Source organism: Gigantopelta aegis, chromosome 3, assembly GCF_016097555.1.
Source record: "Gigantopelta aegis isolate Gae_Host chromosome 3, Gae_host_genome, whole genome shotgun sequence".
NCBI classification, from domain to species: Eukaryota; Metazoa; Mollusca; class Gastropoda; order Neomphalida; family Peltospiridae; genus Gigantopelta; species Gigantopelta aegis.
The window spans coordinates 84,437,697-84,460,805 of NC_054701.1; the positions used below are offsets into that span (position 1 = coordinate 84,437,697).

General features: G+C 40.6%; 1 protein-coding gene across 3 annotated transcripts in view; it reads left to right on the top strand.

Moving 5' to 3' along the window:
• The first annotated feature begins 267 nt into the window (after positions 1 to 267).
• Positions 268 to 23,109, top strand: part of LOC121369209 — a 41,400-nt gene continuing 18,558 nt past the window's right edge. For all 3 annotated transcript variants that reach the window (XM_041494135.1, XM_041494136.1, XM_041494137.1), the window contains exons 1-9: positions 268 to 1,309; positions 5,469 to 5,771; positions 7,794 to 8,056; positions 9,804 to 10,042; positions 11,972 to 12,373; positions 16,237 to 16,345; positions 19,217 to 19,346; positions 20,067 to 20,156; positions 22,894 to 22,947. In XM_041494135.1, the coding sequence (XP_041350069.1) occupies positions 355 to 1,309; positions 5,469 to 5,771; positions 7,794 to 8,056; positions 9,804 to 10,042; positions 11,972 to 12,373; positions 16,237 to 16,345; positions 19,217 to 19,346; positions 20,067 to 20,156; positions 22,894 to 22,947 (2,545 nt within the window). In that variant the 5' untranslated portion in view covers positions 268 to 354. The remainder of the gene's footprint in view (positions 1,310 to 5,468; positions 5,772 to 7,793; positions 8,057 to 9,803; positions 10,043 to 11,971; positions 12,374 to 16,236; positions 16,346 to 19,216; positions 19,347 to 20,066; positions 20,157 to 22,893; positions 22,948 to 23,109) is intronic.

Consider the following 23,109-nt stretch of genomic DNA (forward strand, 5'->3'; position numbering starts at 1 on the left):
CTCTTGCACTTGCACAGCGCTGACGATCCCCTCTCCCCCCGTCCTCCAACCCCTTTTCCTGCGCCCATGACAGGCGTGTGCTACAACAACTTGCTTTGAATGTGCGCGATGAAACCTATGACCTGATGTGAGCACTCACAAGTTCACAACACCAACTCAACTAGCGGTCTACAACAGTCACTCCTGCGATGGATATCCGATTCAAAGCCGAGATGGCGCCAATAATGCAATGACGTAACAATCGCCTTGTCCCTTACGTAACAATGATCTCGTTCAGGGCAATGTAGTACATGTTATGAGTTTGCATATTTGATAATTTTAGACTTTTTCTTAACACGTTTTGCTCTGTTAAAGATGCCGGTGTCATATTTTTTAAAGAAGCCCTTTTTCTGTGCAATTTACAAGGATCGTATGGACCCCCAAGCTGAATGGGAAGCAAAGCATGGTAAACCGAAGAAAAAAAAGCAGAATGCCACAAAGACTGGGGTTGAAAAAACCACGGATGTATCTCGGTTCGATTCAGAAACAGAATTAGTGACAACACCAGCATCTTTTCCAGAACCCGATGAAGTTAGTGCAAACGAGCCCACGGAAGACCAAAACGTATACGGTTCGACGCCGTTCATAAACGCCGATAGATTGTCTCCTCTGTCGGAACAGTGCAAACCATCCCCCACCACTGGAAAAAGACTAATGCGATGTTCCAGGGCTTCGCAACTACCAGAAAATGCCAATAAAGCAGACATCCATCTATGCAAAAACAACAGCGGCCATTTTTCCTCAATTGCACAAACCGATGAATACAAAAAGCTTTTTGAAGGAAACAACAACAACCAATATGGCTACGACTTGCAAAAGCCTGAACGTGGTCTGGACACCTTTCTTCCGAATCCGAAAAACAACAAATATTCTCCTAACTTACCACTACATGAGAGCGATTCGGATATACGGATGATTATAAATAGCTACGCCCGACCTCCTATCGTTTCGGATAGTTCGGAAGCCGATATGTCCAAGACTGAATGTTTTTCGTGTTTTTCTAAAAAGTTTAGGTCCAAGCATCGCCAAGACAAACCGCGCCCACGGGACGTGGATGCAGACGTCGAAGACAGCGTATACCGGGCAACTCGAGACTGTGAGTACGAAGCCAGCGAGATGGAGACGAAACAAGCGAATAATTGTAGCAGAAATATGATGGCCGCCCAGTCTCCGAGTGATCACGATCTGTCGTCGTCGAGCTCGTTCGTCACGGAATCTTCCAGCTGCGATATAGTTTCCGTCCACACTGCCAGTCTCGCTTTCAATGAAAGTAGGACGAGATCATTGCTATTATTTTGTTAAATATGACTGTTCTTCAGAAATGATCATATAGGGGAGTTATTTTTAACGAGGGGCACCCCCTCCCTCTGCTCGTGGTGTGACGTAGCCCAGTAGTAAAGCGCTGTTGGTCTAGGATCGATCCCCGTCGATGGACCAATGAGGCTATTTGTAGGCTATTGATGCTCCACGACTGATATATCAAATGCCTTCCTATCTGTGGGATAGAAGGAAGGAAGGCAATGTTTTATTTAAAGAAGCACTCAACACATTTTATATCTGTGGGACAGTGCGTATAAAGGATTCCTTAGATCTATCATTAAGCAATACACAGATAATGAGAGAAACCCGCTGCTGCCACGAAATGGGCTATTCTTTCCGATTAGCAGCAATTGATCGTTTATATGTAGCATCCTACAGACAGGGTAGTACATGCCACGGCCTTTGTTACACTACAAATAGCCCAATGAGCCTAATGACGGGAACCGGTCCTACACTGACCACGCATCAAGCGAGCACTTTACTACTGGGTATGTCCTTCCTCCCCTCTGACTCAATGAATGATATAAAGTTTGTTATGTTTGACGACACTACTAGAGCACATTGATTTATTGATTGGATGTCAAACATTTGGTAATTCTGACATATATTCTTAGAGAAAACCCGCTACATGTTTCCATTAGTAGCAAGGGATCTTTTATATGGAGAATCCCACAGACAGGATAACACATACCATGGCCTTTGATATACCAGTCGTGGTGCACTCGCTGAAACGAGAAATAGTCCAATGCGCCCACCGACGGGGGTCGTTCCTAGATGAATGAAAAGTAGAACTTATTGATGGGGAAGACAAATTCAAGCTCGAACTGTAATATACCTTAACCATATGTCTCACGCCATATAACCGTAAATAAAATGTGTTAAGTGCGTCGTTAAATGAAACATTTCCTTCCTTCCTTGAGGCGGAATTTTAATGCATGTAACTAGGCATACCGGAGTGCTCGCCTGGGGTACTTGCATCTAGTCGAACCACCTCAGTGGATCCATTCTATGATTGTTCCCCTCTCCCCACCCCCGTCATAACCAGTGACACACGACTGGTATATCAAAGGCTGTGTCCTGTCGGTGGGAAAGTGCGTATAAAAGATCCCTTAATAGCGTCCTGCTAGAGGATCCATTCTATGATTGTTCCCCTCTCCCCAGCCCCGTCATAACCAGTGACACACGACTGGTATAAAGGCTGTGTCCTGTCGGTGGGAAAGTGCGTATAAAAGATCCCTTAATAGCGTCCTGCTAGAGGATCCATTCTATGATTGTTCCCCTCTCCCCACCCCCGTCATAACCAGTGACACACGACTGGTATAAACGCTGTGTCCTGTCGGTGGAAAAGTGTGTATAAAAGATCCCTTAATAGCTTCCTGCTAGAGGATCCATTCTATGATTGTTCCCCTCTCCCCACCCCCGTCATAACCAGTGACACACGACTGGTATAAACGCTGTGTCCTGTCGGTGGAAAAGTGCGTATAAAAGATCCCTTAATAGCTTCCTGCTAGAGGATCCATTCTATGATTGTTCCCCTCTCCCCACCCCCGTCATAACCAGTGACACACGACTGGTATATCAAAGGCTGTGTCCTGTCGGTGGGAAAGTGCGTATAAAAGATCCCTTAATAGCTTCCTGCTAGAGGATCCATTCTATGATTGTTCCCCTCTCCCCACCCCCGTCATAACCAGTGACACACGACTGGTATAAACGCTGTGTCCTGTCGGTGGAAAAGTGCGTATAAAAGATCCCTTAATAGCTTCCTGCTAGAGGGGAAATGCAGCGGATTTCCTCTAAGACCACTATAGGCCTATCATGGGAAGACACTTTACTGAATATGGATGTTGATAGGAACTGGACCTCAAACAGTCCAAGTTATTCTTTAATTCAGCATAAACACTGTATATAGGCCTAGAATACATATAAAACACAAATGGTACAAATCAACCACGCATAAAGTAATCCTATGACGTTTATGGGTCTGATATATTAAAAATATGATACAGTGCCTAGAATGAGCTTCTTAATCTTATATATAAGTTTTCGTGGCTGTAGTTTTGTCTATATATCCCACAGGCGTAATTTCTCAAATTACAAGTTTTCGCGAACAAATGTTCATGAACACATTTGGTAAATACATTTTAAAACGTGTTTCTGTTTTCAAATTTCGTGGGAATATCTCAAATGAGTACATATGCGTATTGGTAGTTAATAAATAAAATAAAATAAAATAATAATAATAATATATATTTTTTTATGATAACGATTCCTATCAAAATGTATAGTATACGTCAAAAACCCACCAACACCCATTAGCGTTATATGTTTTCATATGCAAAAAAACAAAAAGAAAGACAAAAAAAAGTAATAAAAATATATTAAGGTCTCACAACACAGATGTCATCTGCCATTGAAACCCATGTTAAATTACCCAACTTCAAACGAACGGGTTCTCATTGGCAATAGCAACATACACCATTGCAAACATACATTATAAGGAACTATAGTGGACCGTCATCAATGAACTTTCACCCGGAAGTGATCTGTGTAGTGAGACCTTAAAGTCTAGTGACAGATTTTGGGTCTTTTACACCATGAAAAGCTATATTAGACCAGTGTAACTGAAGTCTAAACAATACACCAAAAGATAGATGCACCATACCATCCAATAAAACTTTATATCACATTGTTACTCCTTGGTCATCCACACAATAGATGGCCATCAAACAAACAGCCACTATATGGCAATGTATGACCTTGTTGGTAGTTATGATATAGGGAACATACAAAGAAGCTAATTATCTAGTTAGTTCATTAAAAATGTTAGTTTTCATGAATTGTAGCTATGGGCAATATTTGTTTCATAGTGAAGTGTTGAAATCCTGGGGGGTTTCCTGTATATTTTAGCATAAAGATCCACACATTATTAATGGCAGATACACATTCTACTTTTATAGTAGAATACTATGTTATATATTCACAATACCATCAAAACTGTTTGTCACTATGACTGTACATTCGAAAAAAATCATTATGCACAAAATTACAGACATTAGGGTGAATTTGGATATCGACCATGTGACCTTGAATTTTGACCTTTTACAATGAGTAACTCCGTGTTAGACAGATCAATTTATATATTACATGTAAGAACACTAGAATATAGATTCTGACACACACACACACACCCCTAAAAATAAAAAAAATAAAAAAATTGACATAAACTTGGCTCAAATCCACATCGATGAAATTGCCTTTTATAAGGATGCTACACTAGTACATTTTCATTTTGGCTTGCTAAACCTATTTTTGGGGGGATAAACAGTAATTTCATGTTTTACATTATGGTCTCACTACACAGATGTCATCTGCCATTGAAACCCATGTTAAATTGCCCAACTTCAAACGGAGATTGCCAGTAGAACGGGTTCTCGTTGGCACTAACAACATAAACCATTGTGAACATACATTATATAAGCATTTATTTTCACTCCAAAATTAAGAACATTTCCGTCTCAGTTTTTTGCTATATGACCGCATCTGGCTGTAGTACCGGTTCGAACAAGTGGTTCATTAACCGATTCACACCGGCTGTCTCTTGCGCTGTACACCCATGTCCCAAAAGGTCGATGCATAATATTACAAAATAACATGGGTAAAATATAGCCAGAAGGCTTACCATTAAACATACATATTGTTTTAATTCTTCACCATTTCCTAGAATTGAATATGTGAACCATAACAGGTGTCACAATTAGGAACTATAGTGGATCATCAATGAACTCTCACCCGGAAGTGATCTGTGTAATGAGACCTAAACAAAAATAATATAATAATAAAATAAAATAATAATAATAATTTCTTTTTAATTCAGAACGAAAACGCCTTCTGCCCCATTCGCAAGAAGCAGGAGGGTCTATTCTAAAACACTGTTATAAATAGAACGCCCAGGCGATATTAATAATTTATAATTAAATATACATACATACATACATACATACATACATACATACATACATACATACATACATACATGTATACATGCATACATACATACATACATACATACATATATATACCCACAAACAAAACATTAATTAACTTTACAGATGCTTCCAGTTTGGATTTGGTAAACGACCACAGCGATGTATCTGACAGGATGCCACCCAGTTGGCACGAGTCGATTCAGGTACCGTCTCACCTGTCTAGGAACAACTGCGGCACGTTTCCCCCCATGACAGAATGCATCGTCCAGAGCGTTGAAACCAGACATCAGTTACCTAATCTTTCAAACGGGGTCAAGGCCGATACCGACGTCCCCGCCAAGGGCTACGATGGCGATGTAAGCGGCGGTTTCGTTAGTGGACAAACGATTGGAGCAGATGGTTCACGTCTGCCGAACTTGTTTCGAGGTACTGTGTCTGAGTAGTTCAGAACTGGGCGTAATTCATTGATAGATCAGTGTCTGGACCCAATTTCACAAAACATCGTAAGCCTAGTTTTGCATGTAAACGTAAATCTACGACTAAACCACAATTCTTATTACTATATTATTATAGTTCAACAAATATAGTTAGAAGAACACATATTTTATTTTATTTTATCTTTAAAATACTTCAGCTTCCGTAATGTAATTTTCTGCGTGAAATTGATGCCAAACACGTGTAAACGCACGACCGGTATAACTGCTAGTAGCAGACGTAAACTTACGATGTTTAGTGAAATGGGCCTCTGTTACGTCATGGCGCCAATCTAATTAAAATGAGCTCCACTATTACATGTGGATCTAACACCAGCCAGTTGGAGCTCATGTCCACCAATCAAAACCTTACTTGCAGAATCCTGCCAGTGATTTAAAAATAATTTGAAAACATTCCGAATTATCCTGAGGGTATACGACATGTTTCGTGTGAATTACGAATGCCTTAAAACATGTTTTATTTTATAAAATAAATAATTTGTAATGTAAAACTGAAGACTGATTTAGTTGGGGGTTTTTTATCAATAAATAAATAATTTTTAATGTAAAATTGAAGAGTGATAACCCACCCCGTACGTATTGGTATGGTTCGCTGTACTGCGGCCACTAAAATAGACTCGCCCGATATTTTTAGAAGTTGTATGTTCCCAAATAACGGTATAAAAGGCGGAGTGTGATTGGTCAATATTTAAATTATTATTTACAGACGAAATGTTACCTGGACATTGGGGACTACACAGTGTTGTTAGTTTTAAATCACTGGCAGGATTCTGCAAGTAAGGTTTTGATTGGTGGGCATGAGCTCTAACTGGCTGGTGTTAGATCCTCATGTAATAGTGGAGCTAATTTTAATTAGATTGGTTATGGCGCCTACGAATTATTTCCAATTAGTAGCGGATCCAGACAATCCATAGGTGGGTGAGTGAGTGACATGACAAACGTTCCCGAAAGGATTTGTTGGACTCTCCAACGTAAAAAAAATAAAAAAATAAAAAAATATATATAACTGTGGCAAAAGGCAAAACAGATGTATACAAGCTTCCATGTTTACACTTTATCTAATGATTTTCTGCAGTAATTTGGTTGAAGTTGCTGTGGTATATTTCCACAATTCATGAATTCAGAGGTAGCTCACTAGATCAGTTGTTAAATGAGACTAGTCAAGTACTCACGGAGATGTTGCTAGTCTGCCGTCCTTAACACACAACAAGCAGTTTGTTTGCAAGCATTCACTTTTCTGAACATATGCCGCTTATCTATGCGCATGAGCAGAAAATCGTGCGGGGTGGCGGTTGTGTCTAGACTGACGAGCAACGTTTTTAGGGGGTTTGGGTTATGCTTTTCGGAAAATATATTCAAAGAAGAAACTTCGCTTTGAGTAGGGTGGGTTTACATCCTTGAACCTCCTTCCGTCTGCACACGCACCTGTATGTCTCGCCCAGACTCCGCGATCCTTGTCGCCTCGGTAGTAGATAACGGCGTCGGGGACTTCCATAATGGCGTGGCAGCAGCAAGGCCATGATAAAGGAAAAGAAAACATCAAAAGAAAAGAAGAAAAACACCCTTCCCTAAAATAGAGAGAGAGAGAGAGAGAGAGAGAGAGAGAGAGAGAGAGAGAGAGAGAGAGAGAGAGAGAGAGAGAGAGATTATGAAACTTGGTCAGTACATGCGATTGCAGCATGAGTTTTATGGTCAAAGTTATGGTAAAATTATAGTCAGACTTAGCAGGCGCGTGAGCAGGAATTTTATTAGGGGAAGGGTCTAGACGTTTTTGCGGTGGAGTACTTTTGAATTTTGTTTCCACAGCATGGGTTTTTGTAGGTTGCTTTTGTAGTTTTATTTTGCCGTAAACATTTTCTTAAATGTTAGGGTTAGAACTTTAGAAGTAGAGGACTTTCGGAACATAGACGTGCCACCGAAAAACCTCAGCATAAAATATTATGACTGTTTTCAGACGCCCGCGGTAATGTCGCGCGGATCCTCGTCGTTTATGACAACAACAAGATGGAGCTAGTCGACGTGGACAGAGATCTCGACAGACTGGTCAGCGCCACGAAAGACCAGCCCTTCCAGTCGGAGAGCCTCGACCAGGTTCTAGAGCACTTCTCCAGCCTGCCAATCGACAAGATCGACCACTACTCCAAACTGGGCGAGTATATCAGGATGCTCAAGCGTGAAGACAGAATGATTGACGTCATTGTGCATATAGGGAAACAGGTAATAATAATAATAGGATATTAAACGAGAATGATTGACGTCATCGTATATATATAGGGATACAGGTGATAATTATAGGATATTAAACGAGAATGATTGACGTCATCGTATATATATAGGGATACAGGTAATAATAATAGGATATTAAACGAGAATGATTGACGTCATTGTGCATATAGGGAAACGGGGTAATAATCATAGTATATTAAACGAGAATGATTGACGTCATCGTGCATATAAGGAAACAGGTAATAATTATGAGATATTAAACGAGAATTATTGACGTCATTGTGCATACAGGGAAACGTGATAATTATAGGATATTAAACGAGAATGATTGACGTCATTGTGCATACAGGGAAACAGGTGATAATTATGGGATATTAAATGAGAATGGCTGACGTCATCGTGCATATAAGGACACTGGTAATAATTATAGGATATTAAACGAGTTTCCATTTCGTATCATGGTTATGTCCCAAGTGAAATAATTTTCAGTTGTCACGAGCTTATCTTAGCGAGTTTAATATCCTGTTTATTACACATAATCGATCTTAATTTATGTTACTTAACTGTAAGGTTGTGGTGTGCCAATCGATGACGTCATCGACGTATCACTTTGATATGTACCAACATTTTATATGGGTAATAAAGTAGGCCATGGGCTACCTAAGGTCTTTATGTAACCCACACCCAACTTAACTACATCATGTTTTTTTTTTAGAAGCCCTAATATGCCCTGATCATGAAACTAACTGGTAACAGTGAAACAATTATTGGGACCCACTACTCATTTATCACCAGTGTTTGAGGGTACCCTAGAAAATGTTATGTTGTCGTTGACGTCAGACCATAATGGGCACCCTCTAAGTTTTGTGCACCAAAATACCCACACATGATTCAAATCAAAACACGTGATCTACTGGTCCGCATGACATGCTTTAGTGTAGCATATCCACTTAAAATATATGACTAAGACATCATTAAGTGACTACACACCACTTTCTTTGCGGTGTCCCATAAACTATCCCAAGTTTTATAATCTTTTGTCACTGTTGCCAGTTAGTTTCATGTTCAGGACATTATAATTATTAGGATTTCTAAAAAACACAATGTAGTAGAGTTCTATGTGGGGGTGCACGAGGACTATATGTATCCCGTGACCTATAGCTTTTTATACTTTTGGTAACAAAAATATATAAAGAAGAGATTATCAGGACCTAAATCTTCCATTGCGTTAATACTAAGACAGGATTGGAAAATAGTGGGGACCAGACAACTTCCTAAGACATCCAGGACGTTAATACCAAGACACGATTTGAAAATAGGGTGGACACAACAACCTCCCCAGACATACAGGACGTTAATACCAAAGTTTGTTTTGTTTAACGACACCACTAGAGGACGTTGATTTCGTTAATACCAAGACATGATTTGAAAATAGTGTGGACACGACAGCTGATTCTCTAGACATCCAGGGCATTAATACCAAGAACGGATTTGAAAGTAGAACGGGCATGGCAGCTTGCCAAGTCCTACGCTGTTTGTTTTGTTTAACGACACCACCATCATCATCACCATCATCAACAACAATAACAACCACAATTATCATCACAATGATGACACAGGACTCACAACATCATCGACACATTCACCATAACCATTATTAGTATTATCATCATCAATATGTCACATAATTATCATCATCAACAACAACAACAACAACGACAGCAACATTACATTTCAGCTTTTCTCAGCCCACCGCCACGTCCTTGCCTGCTTCAGCAGATTTTTTGCCGACATCTTGGGAAATATTCCCAACAAGCAGAAACTACCCATAGAACTAAAACTGGAGAACGTTACCGTGGATGCCTTCCAGTCATTTCTGCAATACGTGTACACCGGTGACGTCGATCTTAACTGTGACAACGTCGGCGAGTTGCTTCTAGCGGCTGAACAGCTTAAGGTTCCCAACTTGCTAAAGAGGTAACCATTTCAGTTTTGTTTAGTTTTTTCGTGTGTGCATATATCTTATTCAAGGTCAAACAAGATTGCTCTGAACTATGGTCTCACAACACAGATGCCATCTGCCATTGAAACCCATGTTAAACATACAACATACACCATTGCGAACATACATTATATAAGCATTTATTTTCATTCCAAAATTGAGAACATTTCCGTCTCATATTTTTGCTACATGACCGCATCTGGCTGTAGTACGGTCCGAATAGGTGGTTCATTAACCGATTCAGTCCGGGTGTCTCTTTCGCTATACACCCATGTACCAAAAGGTCAATGCACAATATTACAAAATAACATGGGCAAAATACAGCCAGAAGGCTTACCATCAAACACACATATTGTTTTAATTCTTCACCATTTCCTGGAAGTGAATATGTGAACCATAACATGTGTCACAATTAGAAACTATAGTGGACCGTGATCAATCAACTCTAACCCGGAAGTTAACTGTGTAGTGAAACCTATATGAGCTGTCTGTCCAGAGCATAACGTAATGACTAGTGAGAGAAAAAAAATACGCTGTATACCAGGGGCAGATCCACGAAATATTTTGGTGTAGGGGTGGGGGGAAGAGAGGAAGGGCACATGGGTCATCTCATGAAAATGGCAACACAATGAAACTTGCCAGAATAAAGAGGCTCTGGAATATATTTAGGGGGAGGGGCGAGTCTCCTAGTCTACCCCATGGACATCTGGGTTGGATCTCGTACCACTTGGTTAGTCAGGTAGCATGAAGGTCCTGTCTCCCATCCAATCACCCCCTACCCCCCCCCCCCCTCCTCCACACACACACACACCATCTTTCATATTTCCTATAACACGCGTAAAAACGGGAATTAACAGTCTCGTAGACAGTGTGGATCTCCCCCACCTCCAATGTGAGTGCCTTCCAGTACAAAATCTTTGCTACGACAATGGCCCGTACTGGAATACGAACCCGTCACCTGTCACGCAGCCTGTATATTGCATGGCTTTCCCGTCTGGAATACGAACCCGTCACCTGTCACGCAGCCTGTATATTGCATGGCTTGCCCGTACTGGAATACTAACCCGTCACCTGTCACGCAGCCTGTATATTGCATGGCTTGCCCGTACTGGAATACGAACCCGTCACCTGTCACGCAGCCTGTATATTGCATGGCTTTCCCGTCTGGAATACAAACCCGTCACCTGTCACGCAGCCTGTATATTGCATGGCTTGCCCGTACTGGAATACAAACCCGTCACCTGTCACGCAGCCTGTATATTGCATGGTTTGACGGTACTGGAATACGAACCCGTCACCTGTCACGCAGCCTGTATATTGCATGGCTTGCCCGTACTGGAATACGAACCCGCCACCTGTCACGCAGCCTGTATATTGTATGGCTTAGCCACTACGTCACCGAAGATTGTTAAAACGATTCATATAATGTTGTCTTGTGTTGTTGTGTTGTGTTGTGTTGTGTTGTATGGTATGGTATTGTACTGTACTGTACTGTACTGTACTGTACTGTACTGTACTGTACTGTACTGTACTGTACTGTATTCTATTGTATTGGACTGAACTGGACTGTATTATATTGTACATGACTATATTGTGTATTGTATTGTATTGTATTATATTGATTTTATGGAGAATGTGGAAACACACCAAGCACTGCCCACATTCTCCATGTTAAATGTCAGTACCACTTGGAGAACGTTGACCCACACCACACACTGCTCATCATATTGTATTGTATTGTATTGTATCGTATCGTATCGTATCGTACTGTGCTGTATTGTTAGATGTCAGTACTATATGGAGGATATGGACCCACACCAGGCTCTTCTCCCCCTATTGTATTGCATTTGTATTGTATTGTATTTTTCTGTATTGTATTGTTCTGTATTGCTCTGTATTGTTAGGTGTCAGCGCTACATGGAGAACGTCGACCCATACCAGGCTCTGCACATCCTGGGGCACGGCGCGGAGAAGGACACGTCGGTCTTCAACCTCGCCTTCAGCACCGTCCTGGCGCACTACGTCAGCCTCTTCGACGCCGACGACTTCGTCGACTTGGACGTGGACACCCTCTGCAAGATCCTGTCGCACGACGACCTCGTCCTCATCGCCGAGCTCGACGTCTTCTGGACCGGCCTCAAGTGGGTGGTGTACGACGTCAACCGCCGCCTCACGCACCTCACCCGGGTCATGAAGTGTGTCCGCTTCCCGTTCATGTCGCAGGCCGAGCTCATCTATTGCGTGACGGTCACAGACCTGCTGAGAGCCGACCCCGCGTGTCGCTCCATGATTCTCACCTCTAACTGGTTAGTCTCCCCCCTCCCTCTCTCTATCGGCCACAGACCTCTCTCTCTCTCTCTCTCTCTCTCTCTCTCTCTCTCTCTCTCTCTCTCTCTCTCTCTCTCTCTCTCGCCCGTATCTCTGTATGTCTGCTTGTCTCTTTGTCTTCTTGTTCAGTTAGTGTCTGTATTTCATCTTGTCCAGTCCGTATCTCTGTATGTCTGCTTGCCCTGTCCCGATCTCTGTATGTCTACTTGCCCTGTCCCGGTCTCCGTATGTCTTTTGTCCTGTCTCTATCTCTGTATGTCTACTTGCCCTGTCCCTATCTCTGTATGTCTGCTTGTCATGTCCCTATCTCTGTATGTCTACTTGCCCTGTCCCGATCTCTGTATGTCTACTTGCCCTGTCCCGGTCTCCGTATGTCTGTTTGTCCTGTCCCTATCTCTGTATGTCTGCTTGTCCTGTCCCTATCTCTGTATATCTGCTTCTGTTACGATCGCTAATTGTCAACAAACGACGGAAGCAATTTGATGTATATAGGGTTCTTTATTTGAGGGTTGTCTTATCACAAAAACACTGTAAAACAATAATAATCTTTAAAAAACCACATAAAACGATTATACACACTTCGGCATATATTATACAAATATACTTTCTGCAGTATGTTTAGCGAAAGTTAGAATATACTCTTGAATATTAATGAAGAAAACTAACTAAATATCTGATATACTAATTGAATAAGCGCTACCCCGAGCATGTAACTGAATATTTATTAATGCAACATTAATAAATAATCCAAGGTAACATATATTCCAATCTAATTAAAATTAGCTCCACTATTACATGTGGATCTAACAGCAGCCAGTTGGAGCTCATTTCCACAAATCAAAACCTTACTTGCAGAATCATGCCAGTGATTTAAAAATAATTTGAAAACATTCCGAATTATCCTGAGGGTATACATGTTTCATTTGAATTACGAATGCCTTAAAACATGTTTTATTTTATAAAATAAATAATTTGTAATGTAAAACTGAAGACTGATTTAGTTTTTAGGGTTTTTTTAATAAATAAATAATTTGTAATGTAAAATTGAAGACTGATAACCCATCCCGTACGTATTGGTATGGTTCGCAGTACTGCGGCCACTAAAATAGACTCGCCCGATATTTTTAGAATTTGTATACTCCCAAATATCGTTATAAAAGGCGAAGTGTGATTGGTCAATATTTAAATTATTATTTACAGACGAAATGTTACCTGGACATTGGAGACTACGCAGTGTTGTTAGCAATCTGATTAAAATTAGTTCTACTGGTCTAAATAAGACATTCGTAATTCACATGAAACATGTCGTATACCCTCAGGATAATTCGGAATGTTTTCAAATTATTTTGATTGGTGGACATGAGCTCCAACTGGCTGCTGTTAGATCCACATGTAATAGTGGAGCTAATTTTAATTAGATTGCATATATTCTCAATGCATATAACAAAATATTAATAAATAATCCAAGGTAACATATATTCTCAATGCGTATAACAAAATATTAATAAATAATCCAAGGTAACATATATTCTCAATGCATATAACAAAACATTAATAAATAATCCAAGGTAACATATATTCTCAATGCATATAACAAAATATTAATAAAGAATCCAAACTAAGTTACATTCACAATATAATGAAAAATACTTTTACACTTTTATGTCTAAATCTTCATACATATTTATATTAAATACTAGCTATCATTTACAAAACTATAATTACTTCTTAGTTGTATTTGACTTTATGCATATTAGTATAAAGAATTAAAGATACAAAAAACTAACCTTAGGATTTCAAAGATGGCGAATTTTCGGAGAAGGAAAAAAATGTCTGCTTGCCAGGTAAGGTTTTTAAAACGAGTAATTAGCCACATATTGGCTTAGCCGAATTAGCCAATAGCAGGGCCCTGGTCGGTGTCATAGTTTAGAATTAGCCAATAGCAGGTGTCATAGTTTAGAATTAGCCAATAACAGGTGTCATAGTTTAGAATTAGCCAATATCAGGGCCCTGGTCTGTGTCATAGTTTAGAATTAGCCAATAGCAGGGCCCTGGTCAGTGCCATAGTTTAGAATTAGCCAATAGCAGGTGTCATAGTTTAGAATTAGCCAATAGCAGGTGTCATAGTTTAGAATTAGCCAATAACAGGTGTCATAGTTTAGAATTAGCCAATAGCAGGGCCCTGGTCTGTGTCATAGTTTAGAATTAGCCAATAGCAGGGCCCTGGTCTGTGTCATAGTTTAGAATTAGCCAATAGCAGGGCCCTGGTCGGTGCCATAGTTTAGAATTAGCCAATAGCAGGGCCCTGGTCGGTGACATAGTTTAGAATTAGCCAATAGCATGGCCCTGGTCGATGTCATAGTTTAGAATTAGCCAATAGCAGGGCCCTGGTCGATGTCATAGTTTAGAATTAGCCAATAGCAGGGCCCTAGTCGGTGTAATAGTTTAGAATTAGCCAATAGCAGGGCCCTGGTCGGTGACATAGTTTAGAATTAGCCAATAGCATGGCCCTGGTCGGTGTCATAGTTTAGAATTAGCCAATAGCAGGGCCCTGGTCTGTGTCATAGTTTAGAATTAGCCAATAGCAGGGCCCTGGTCGGTGTCATTGTTTAGAATTAGCCAATAGCAGGTGTCATAGTTTAGAATTAGCCAATAGCAGGGCTCTGGTCTGTGTCATAGTTTAGAATTAGCCAATAGCAGGTGTCATAGTTTAGAATTAGCCAATAGCAGGTGTCATAGTTTAGAATTAGCCAATAGCAGGTGTCATAGTTTAGAATTAGCCAATAGCAGGTGTCATAATTTACAATTAGCCAATAGCAGGGCCCTGGTCTGTGTCATAGTTTAGAATTAGCCAATAGCAGGTGTCATAGTTTAGAATTAGCCAATAGCAGGTGTCATAGTTTAGAATTAGCCAATAGCAGGTGTCATAATTTACAATTAGCCAATAGCAGGGCCCTGGTCTGTGTCATAGTTTAGAATTAGCCAGTAGCAGGTGTCATAGTTTACAATTAGCCAATAGCAGGTGTCATAGTTTACAATTAGCCAATAGCAGGGCCCTGGTCTGTGTCATAGTTTAGAATTAGCCAATAGCAGGTGTCATAGTTTAGAATTAGCCAATAGCAGGGCCCTGGTCTGTGTCATAGTTTAGAATTAGCCAATAGCAGGGCCCTGGTCAGTGTCATAGGTCAGTTCTTCTGTTGCTCAGTATAGCATATTATCATTATACTATTCTACAATATCTTATTATTTCCTGTAAAACCCGTCTTGTCACTGTAAAATATTGGCATTGTATGTTTCTCATATGCTATTTGTGTAACGGCCTGAGCGTAATAAACGTCTGTTCTGTTCTGTTCTGATCCAAAGTATAAACCCACTGATTAAAACTCAGTGCATGTACATTTGTGTACAGTGCAGTGCAATAGCTTAAAATCACTAAAATACCACCTCGTCACACTTGTCCTGTCCGTATCTCTGTATGTCCTGTCCGTCCGTATGTCTGTATGTCCTGTCCGTCCGTATGTCTGTATGTCCTGTCCGTATCTCTGTATGTCCTGTCCGTATGTGTATATTCTGTCCGTATCTCTGTATGTCCTGTCCGTATCTCTGTATGTCCTGTCCGTATCTCTGTATGTCCTGTCCGTATGTCTGTATGATTTCCATCTGCTGCGTGTTAGTCATAGACCACCTCATATCTAACCCTACGTTCAGTTCAATGAATCTCAATTGTAACTGGTTAGTCGTCTGTCTGTCCGACTGTCTGTTCATCTGTCTGTCCTGTTTGTCTGTATGTCTGTCTGTCATGTACTAAATACAAGTCACAAATCTGACTTGTTACTTGCAGGTTGTTAATGTGCCATTCTTTTGGCAAGAACGACCCTCTACGTCTCCCCCGACCCAATCAACGCAACTGTATGATAAATAATAAACGAGATATGGAAGCTGCATTCAAGGTAGGTATTACTATTTCTCGTTCCAGCCAGTGCACCACGGCTGGCATATCAGAGGCCGTGGTATAAAGTACCCTGTCTGTGGGATGGTGCATATAAAAGATTCCTCGCTGCTAATCGAAAAAAAGTAGCCCATGAAGTGGGAACAGCGGGTTTCCTCTCTCAATATCTGTGTGGTCCTTAACCATATGTCTGACGCCATATAACCGTAAATAAAATGTGTTGAGTGCGTCGTTAAATAAAAACATTTCCTTCAAGGTAGGTGTTAGGGCCTCGAGGGTGAAACTCGACTCGGACCCGAATACCCGACACTTATACTAGATGATAATAAAACTAAGGTATAAAGTAAAATAACATCGTGCATTTTAATTCCAGCGCTGTACATGGATGCCAAATCATGCATTCCACACATTTTGCCTTTATTTTGTTTTCCCTTCATATTTCATAACCCTATAATGTAACCGGTGGCAAGCATATGGCAAAATGACGTAAATATACTCTTCAAAAAACAGTAGGGGAACTCTAATAAGAATTTACAATTGCTACAATTGTAAGGTATATTAGCTGTAACATTATAACCGGTAGTTCAGTATTACAGTAGGTTTTATGACTACCAAAGATCTTGAAGGACGAATGGGGTCAGAAGTGAAATTTAAAAGTTGACGGGTTTTTTTTTATCAATATCAGTAAATCGCAAATTCAAACAATAAAAATGACTAAAAAGAAAACAATAACAACTGTATGATCAACAGAATGAAAAAGATTGACAGAAATAATATACAACAGTGATTAATCGACCTTCCTGGAAATTGACAAAATCGAGAATGACATCCCATGCATATGTGCGGGGCAACTGCGTGATGCACGTGCAAACTATAGAATGTGTTTCGGTGTGTTGATAAACAGACCTGAACGTTCTTTACTAGGATATGTGTGGGTAAAACGTATGTTCGGTCTAATAGTTGATATTAACATTAATATTTTAGGTTACCCTACTTTTTTTTAAGAGTATATATTATTAATGAGAGTTCTCTTCCTTGCACGGGTATTCGAGTCCTGTGAACGGACTCGAGTCTTGCTAGACTAGGCCGGCCCGTGCACGAGTACTCGTGGAGACCCTAGTAGGTATCATATACATGTATTGGCAAAGTTAGTTTTAATATCTGTATACATGTACCTGAGCTTATATGGTGTTACTGTTATCAAGGCATTTCATAGTGTCTAATGTTTGCAAAGTTGTAATCGATTTTATGTTCAGACATCTGTTGATACATGCACCAATGGAGAATGGGATGCAACTTATTTTCCTGCTAATATCCAATTAAAGTTCAAGCACGTTGTCCTGGGCACACACCTCAGCTATCTGGGATGTCTGTCCATGACAGTGGGTTAGTTGTTAGTTGGTTAGTGGTTAGTAAGACAGAAGAGGGTGTAGTGGCCTTACACCTACCCATTGAGCCCTTAAGAACTCGCTCTGGATTGCAGCCGGTATCGGGCTGCGAAACCCTGTACCTACCAGCCTGTAGTCTGGTGGCTTAACCACTGCGCCACCGAGTCTGGTCATAAAATGTAATGCACATTTTACAGAACATAAATTACTTGATTACATAGGTAAAACAAAGACATCAAGGCAAGAGCAATTCATAGTCAGGGGGATGCGGCGCGGCATTTACCTCAGTCGGCTGAGTACTCGCTTGGGGTGCTTGCGTCGCAGGATCGAACCACCTCGATGGATCCATTCAGCTAATTTGGGTTTTTTCTTGTTCTAACCAGTGCACCACAACAGTCTGGACTGTGGGATGGTGCATATAACAGATCCCTTGCTGCATTAGGAAAAATGTAGCGGGTTTTCTCCGATGACTACAAGTCAGCATTACCAAATGTTTGACAACCAATAGCCGATGATTAATTGATCAATGTACTCCAGTAGTGTCGTTAAACAAAACAAACTTTAACTTTTTTCATTATAACATAACGTCACCCCATTGGTCCAGACGTAGCAACTAGAGTCTGTTCATTTCTCGATGAACGTAAAAATTACGTCGCCAGGGAACGTCATATCTGATGACGTCATGTTATATGGGCAAGATGTCTTATTCAAGTTATTGAGCGTCATTGTTTATGAACCAAAAATAATTCAAAATAAATATGAAATTTTAGTGTCATTATTAGCAAGTATGATTTAAATTTAAATAATTAAATTGTCTATACACTTTACGGCAATCTGATTGGTCAGAGGTGCTTACTTTTTTCGTTCATATCTCGATGAACCGGAAAAAATTAAGTCACGCCTCAAAATACATTCAGTTATGTATTGTTATAGTATGCATATAAATTTAATTTTAAGATTTGACCGCAGTTATTTTTTGGTTGATGTAAGTAATGTATGAACTGAAAAAACGATGTACACACTTTTGTATGAACGTCTACGCGGAGTCATACTAAAAAATAATTGCGATCAATTCTTAATTAAAGTATCGTCTGTTAGTTCTTTTACGTTCATCTGGATATGAAAAAAAAAAAAACCCACCCACCCCCCCAACCCCCCCCCCAAAAAACACAACAAAAAAAAAAAAACACAAAAAAAAAAAACCACACACACAAAAAAAAACTTATGTGAGAACGGCTTCATACGCGGTGTCATACAGTGTACACATCGTTTTGTCGGTTCATACTTGCATGAACCAAAACATAATTGCAGTTAACTCTTAAATGAATAAACTCCAGTTGTTACGTCTGGTCCAATGGAATGACGTTATGTTGCAATGAATGCAACGGAGATTGAATAATTCACTCATCCATTCGTTCATTCATTCGTTCATTCATTTATTGAATTCATCCATTGGTTGAGTGATTGATTCATTTATTCCACAGCTTCGAGACAAGCGGTGGAGCAACATGTCGATTCAGATATCGAGGATGATGTCTGACCCAGCCTTCCAGGAATCAATTAGGGTTCAGTCCCAAGCCGAACTGGCAGCACGAGCCAATGGCAGCAAACCAGGTACATGTTCTTCCAGTAATATATCAAAGCTCAACCTTGCTTCGTATGGTTTCAAGAGCCAATGTCAGCAAACCAGGTACACTTTCTTCCAGTAATCTATCAAAGTTCATTCGTAGGCCAAGCTGGCTTCAAGAGTCAATGTCAGCAAACCAGGTACACTTTCTTCCAGTAATCTATCAAAGTTCATTCGTAGGCCAAGCTGGCTTCAAGAGTCAATGTCAGCAAACCAGGTACACTTTCTTCCAGTAATCTATCAAAGTTCATTCCCAAGCTTCATGTGGCTTCAAGAGTCAGTGTCAGCAAATCAGATACACGTTCTTCCAGTAATATCGCTCTCTCTCTCTCTCTCTCTCTCTCTCTCTCTCTCTCTCTCTCTCTCTCTCTCTCTCTCTCTCTCTCTCTCTAAATTAGGACATTGAGTATTTTAAAAAGAAATCTGTATTGTCTTGTTGAATGTTTCTCACATGAAACGTTTCTATTGAACGATTTGAAAAACAAGAGGAGACATTCAAATTATTCCTTCTAGACAACAGTTGCATATCGTGTTAACGTTTTGTTTTAACTTTTGAGTAGATCGTCAAGTTATATATTCTCTTGTTGTTTTAACTTTTGAGCAAGTCGTTAAGTTATAAATTCTCTTGTTGTTTTAACTTTTGAGCAAGTCGTCAAGTTATAAATTCTCTCTTTTTCTCTCTCTCTCTCATATAATATGGATAACAGGATCAAACTCTGGTCCGGAATTTGAACAAAATTCAAACATGCCGGTAACAGACGATTTCCTTCCAAGTGTCCATGAGCAAAAGTTACAAGGTGAGTTGTTTTTGTTTATAATAAAATCGTTGTAAATCTGTAAGACAGAACCTTCAAGATTTTCAAAATTGTATATGTGCACAAGACAGAGTGAAAATGATATTTTGACAATATGGTGACTGCTCCCATCAGTAACTGTCGGGTATTTCGCCATGACTTCGCCTGTGGTTACACACACACGTAAACCTGCACAAGAAAAAGCTCATTGGAAATTTAAATCGTTGCGTTGACTTGCATTCATGAGGGCGGGGCGTAGCCCAGTGGTGAAGCGCTAGCCTGATGCGAGGTCGGTCTAGGATCGATCCCCGTCGGTGGACCCATTGGGCTATTTCTTGTTCCAACCAGTGCACCACGACTGACATATCAACGGTCGTAGTATGTGTTATCCTGTATGTAGGATGATGCATATAATATATCCCTTGCTACTAATAGAACATGTAGCGGGTTTCTTCTCTAAGACTATATGCCAGAATTGCCAAATGTTTTGACATCCAATAGCCGATGATTAATAAATCAATGTGCTTTAGTGGTGTCGTTACACAAAACAAACTTTTAACGTTTGCGCTCATGAATCTGTTCTGACAGTGATGACATCAGTAGGGTGTTCGGAAGGTCAGGCGCTGGCGAACTATTCGACTGGTACTATCGTCTTCCATCATATCACATGTATCTCAAGTTAGGCGCAAGAAACAGTCTAGCGAGCGACCGCAATCGATTGCCCACATGAACATACCCCTGGTGTTCGCTGTAACTTATAGTACAGGCGCGTGTGAGGGTTGGGGGTGGGGTAGGTTCTGGGCGTCGAAACACACCTCGCTCCAAATTCCCAATTCCTTAGGTCTCACTACACAGATCACTTCTGGGTGAGAGTTCATTGATGACGGTCCGCAATAGTTCCTAATTGTGACACACGTTATGGTTTACATATTCACTTGTATGTGTATTCATATGTATGTTTAATGGTAAGCCTTCTGGCTGTATTTTGCCCATGTTATTTTGTAATATTGTGCATCGACCTTTTGGAACATGGGTGTACAGCGCAAGTGACAGCCGGTCGGTTAATGAACCACCTGTTCGGACCGGTACTACAGCCAGATGCGGTCATATAGCAAAAAAACTGAGACGGAAATGTTCTCAATTTTGGAGTGAAAATAAATGCTTATATAATGTATGTTCGCAATGCTGTATGTTGTTAGTGCCAACGAGAACCCGTTCTATTGGCAATCTTCGTTTGAAGTTTGGCAATTTAACATGGGTTTCAATGGCAGATGACATCTGTGTAGTGAGACCTTATTATTTCTTATTATTTCCTTCGGGGTTTTTTTTCGGCGAAGCATGAACCGAACCCACTAGAAACTTTGCTCGCCACAGCTAGTCTAACCCCACCCCCGCACACTTTTCGTCCACTCTGTGAAGTAGGGTCATTAAAATAATGTGTATTACTTTATGGAAACATTATATTGATTGTAAATCACTGTCATCTACGTGTTGTAAGGCAAATATTGTACCATCCACATGTTATAGTGCATGACCAAGAGGCAGAGTAGTACACCCTGGGAAAGCATGCCATAAGTAGGTCATTGTGGGCTACATTTACACTGCACCGAAGCCTGAACCCGCGCTTATCAAACGTTTAGAACTTTATTATGGCAACGCCATACAAGAAAAAATAATGCGCGTGACGTCATTGGAGGTTTGCGTCCAGGGTCCGTGCTTATAAAAAGTGTTAGAGTCTAGACTCAAATCTCTAGTGACATACCACGCATACAGTGTGTATAGTGCTGCCATGACATTAATGTCTCAGATAGACTAAGCAATTTGAGGTGGGACGTATCCCAGTGGTAAAACGTTCGCTTGATGCGCGGTCGGTCTGGGATCAATCCCCGTCGGTGGGACCATTGGGCTATTTCTCGCTCCAGTCAGTGCACCACGACTGGTATATCAAAGGCCGTGATATGTGTTATCCTGTCTGTGGGATGATGCACATAAAAGTTCCCTTGCTGCTAATCGAAAAAGAGTAGCCCATGAAGTGGCGACAGCGGGTTTCCTTCCTCAATATGTGTGGTCTTTAACCATATATGCGACGCCATATAACCGTAAATAAAATGTGTTCAGTGCGTCGTTAAATAAAACATTCCCTTCTTCTTCCAGTCAGTGCACCACGACGGGTGTATCAAGGACCGTGATATGTGTTATTCTGTCTGTGGGATGATGCACATAAAATATCCCCCAATTCCCACTTCCCCTCCCCCTCCTGCCCCGGAATTGGTCACTGGCGAAGTCAGAGACTAAATCCGGGGTGGGCGTGCCTGAACCTTCGGGATATGGGCACGTAAAAAAGAGTTCCCTTCCCCTACCCGTAATGCCGATGATTATTGTTAGCAGAATCACTTGTGGAGCCATTCCAGAAATTATCTACAGGCGGAGGCGAACTCTAGGCAATCTGCACACACCAACAACATTGTGGGATTGAGTGTCACATCTCAAGCAAACGTTGTTTATTCAAATAATAATAATAAAACAACAACAAACAAACGAACAAAAACAACAAACAAAGAAACACAACAAACAAAGAAACAAAAACAACAAGGGCCATGCATAGTTTGGCCTAATTCACAAAGGTCTCTTAGTCTCTGCTAGACAACAAAGCATCCTCTTTGCAAGTCTTTTAGCATTGCACTGCGAGATCGCAGTTGCAAGAGTTTAGTGAATTAGGCCTGTTTTCTCGTATTTTCAGTCATGAGAGCGGAGATTCCGGACAGTACGTTTACCTATGGTTATCATAAGAATGGTGAGTTCCTTCTCTGCGGGTTTTCTTACAGTCAGTGGGGTATTATATAAAATCATACACACATGCATACATACATACATATTGTACATACATACATACATGCATGCATGCATGCATGCATGCATGCATACATACACACATGCATGCATGTATGCATACATA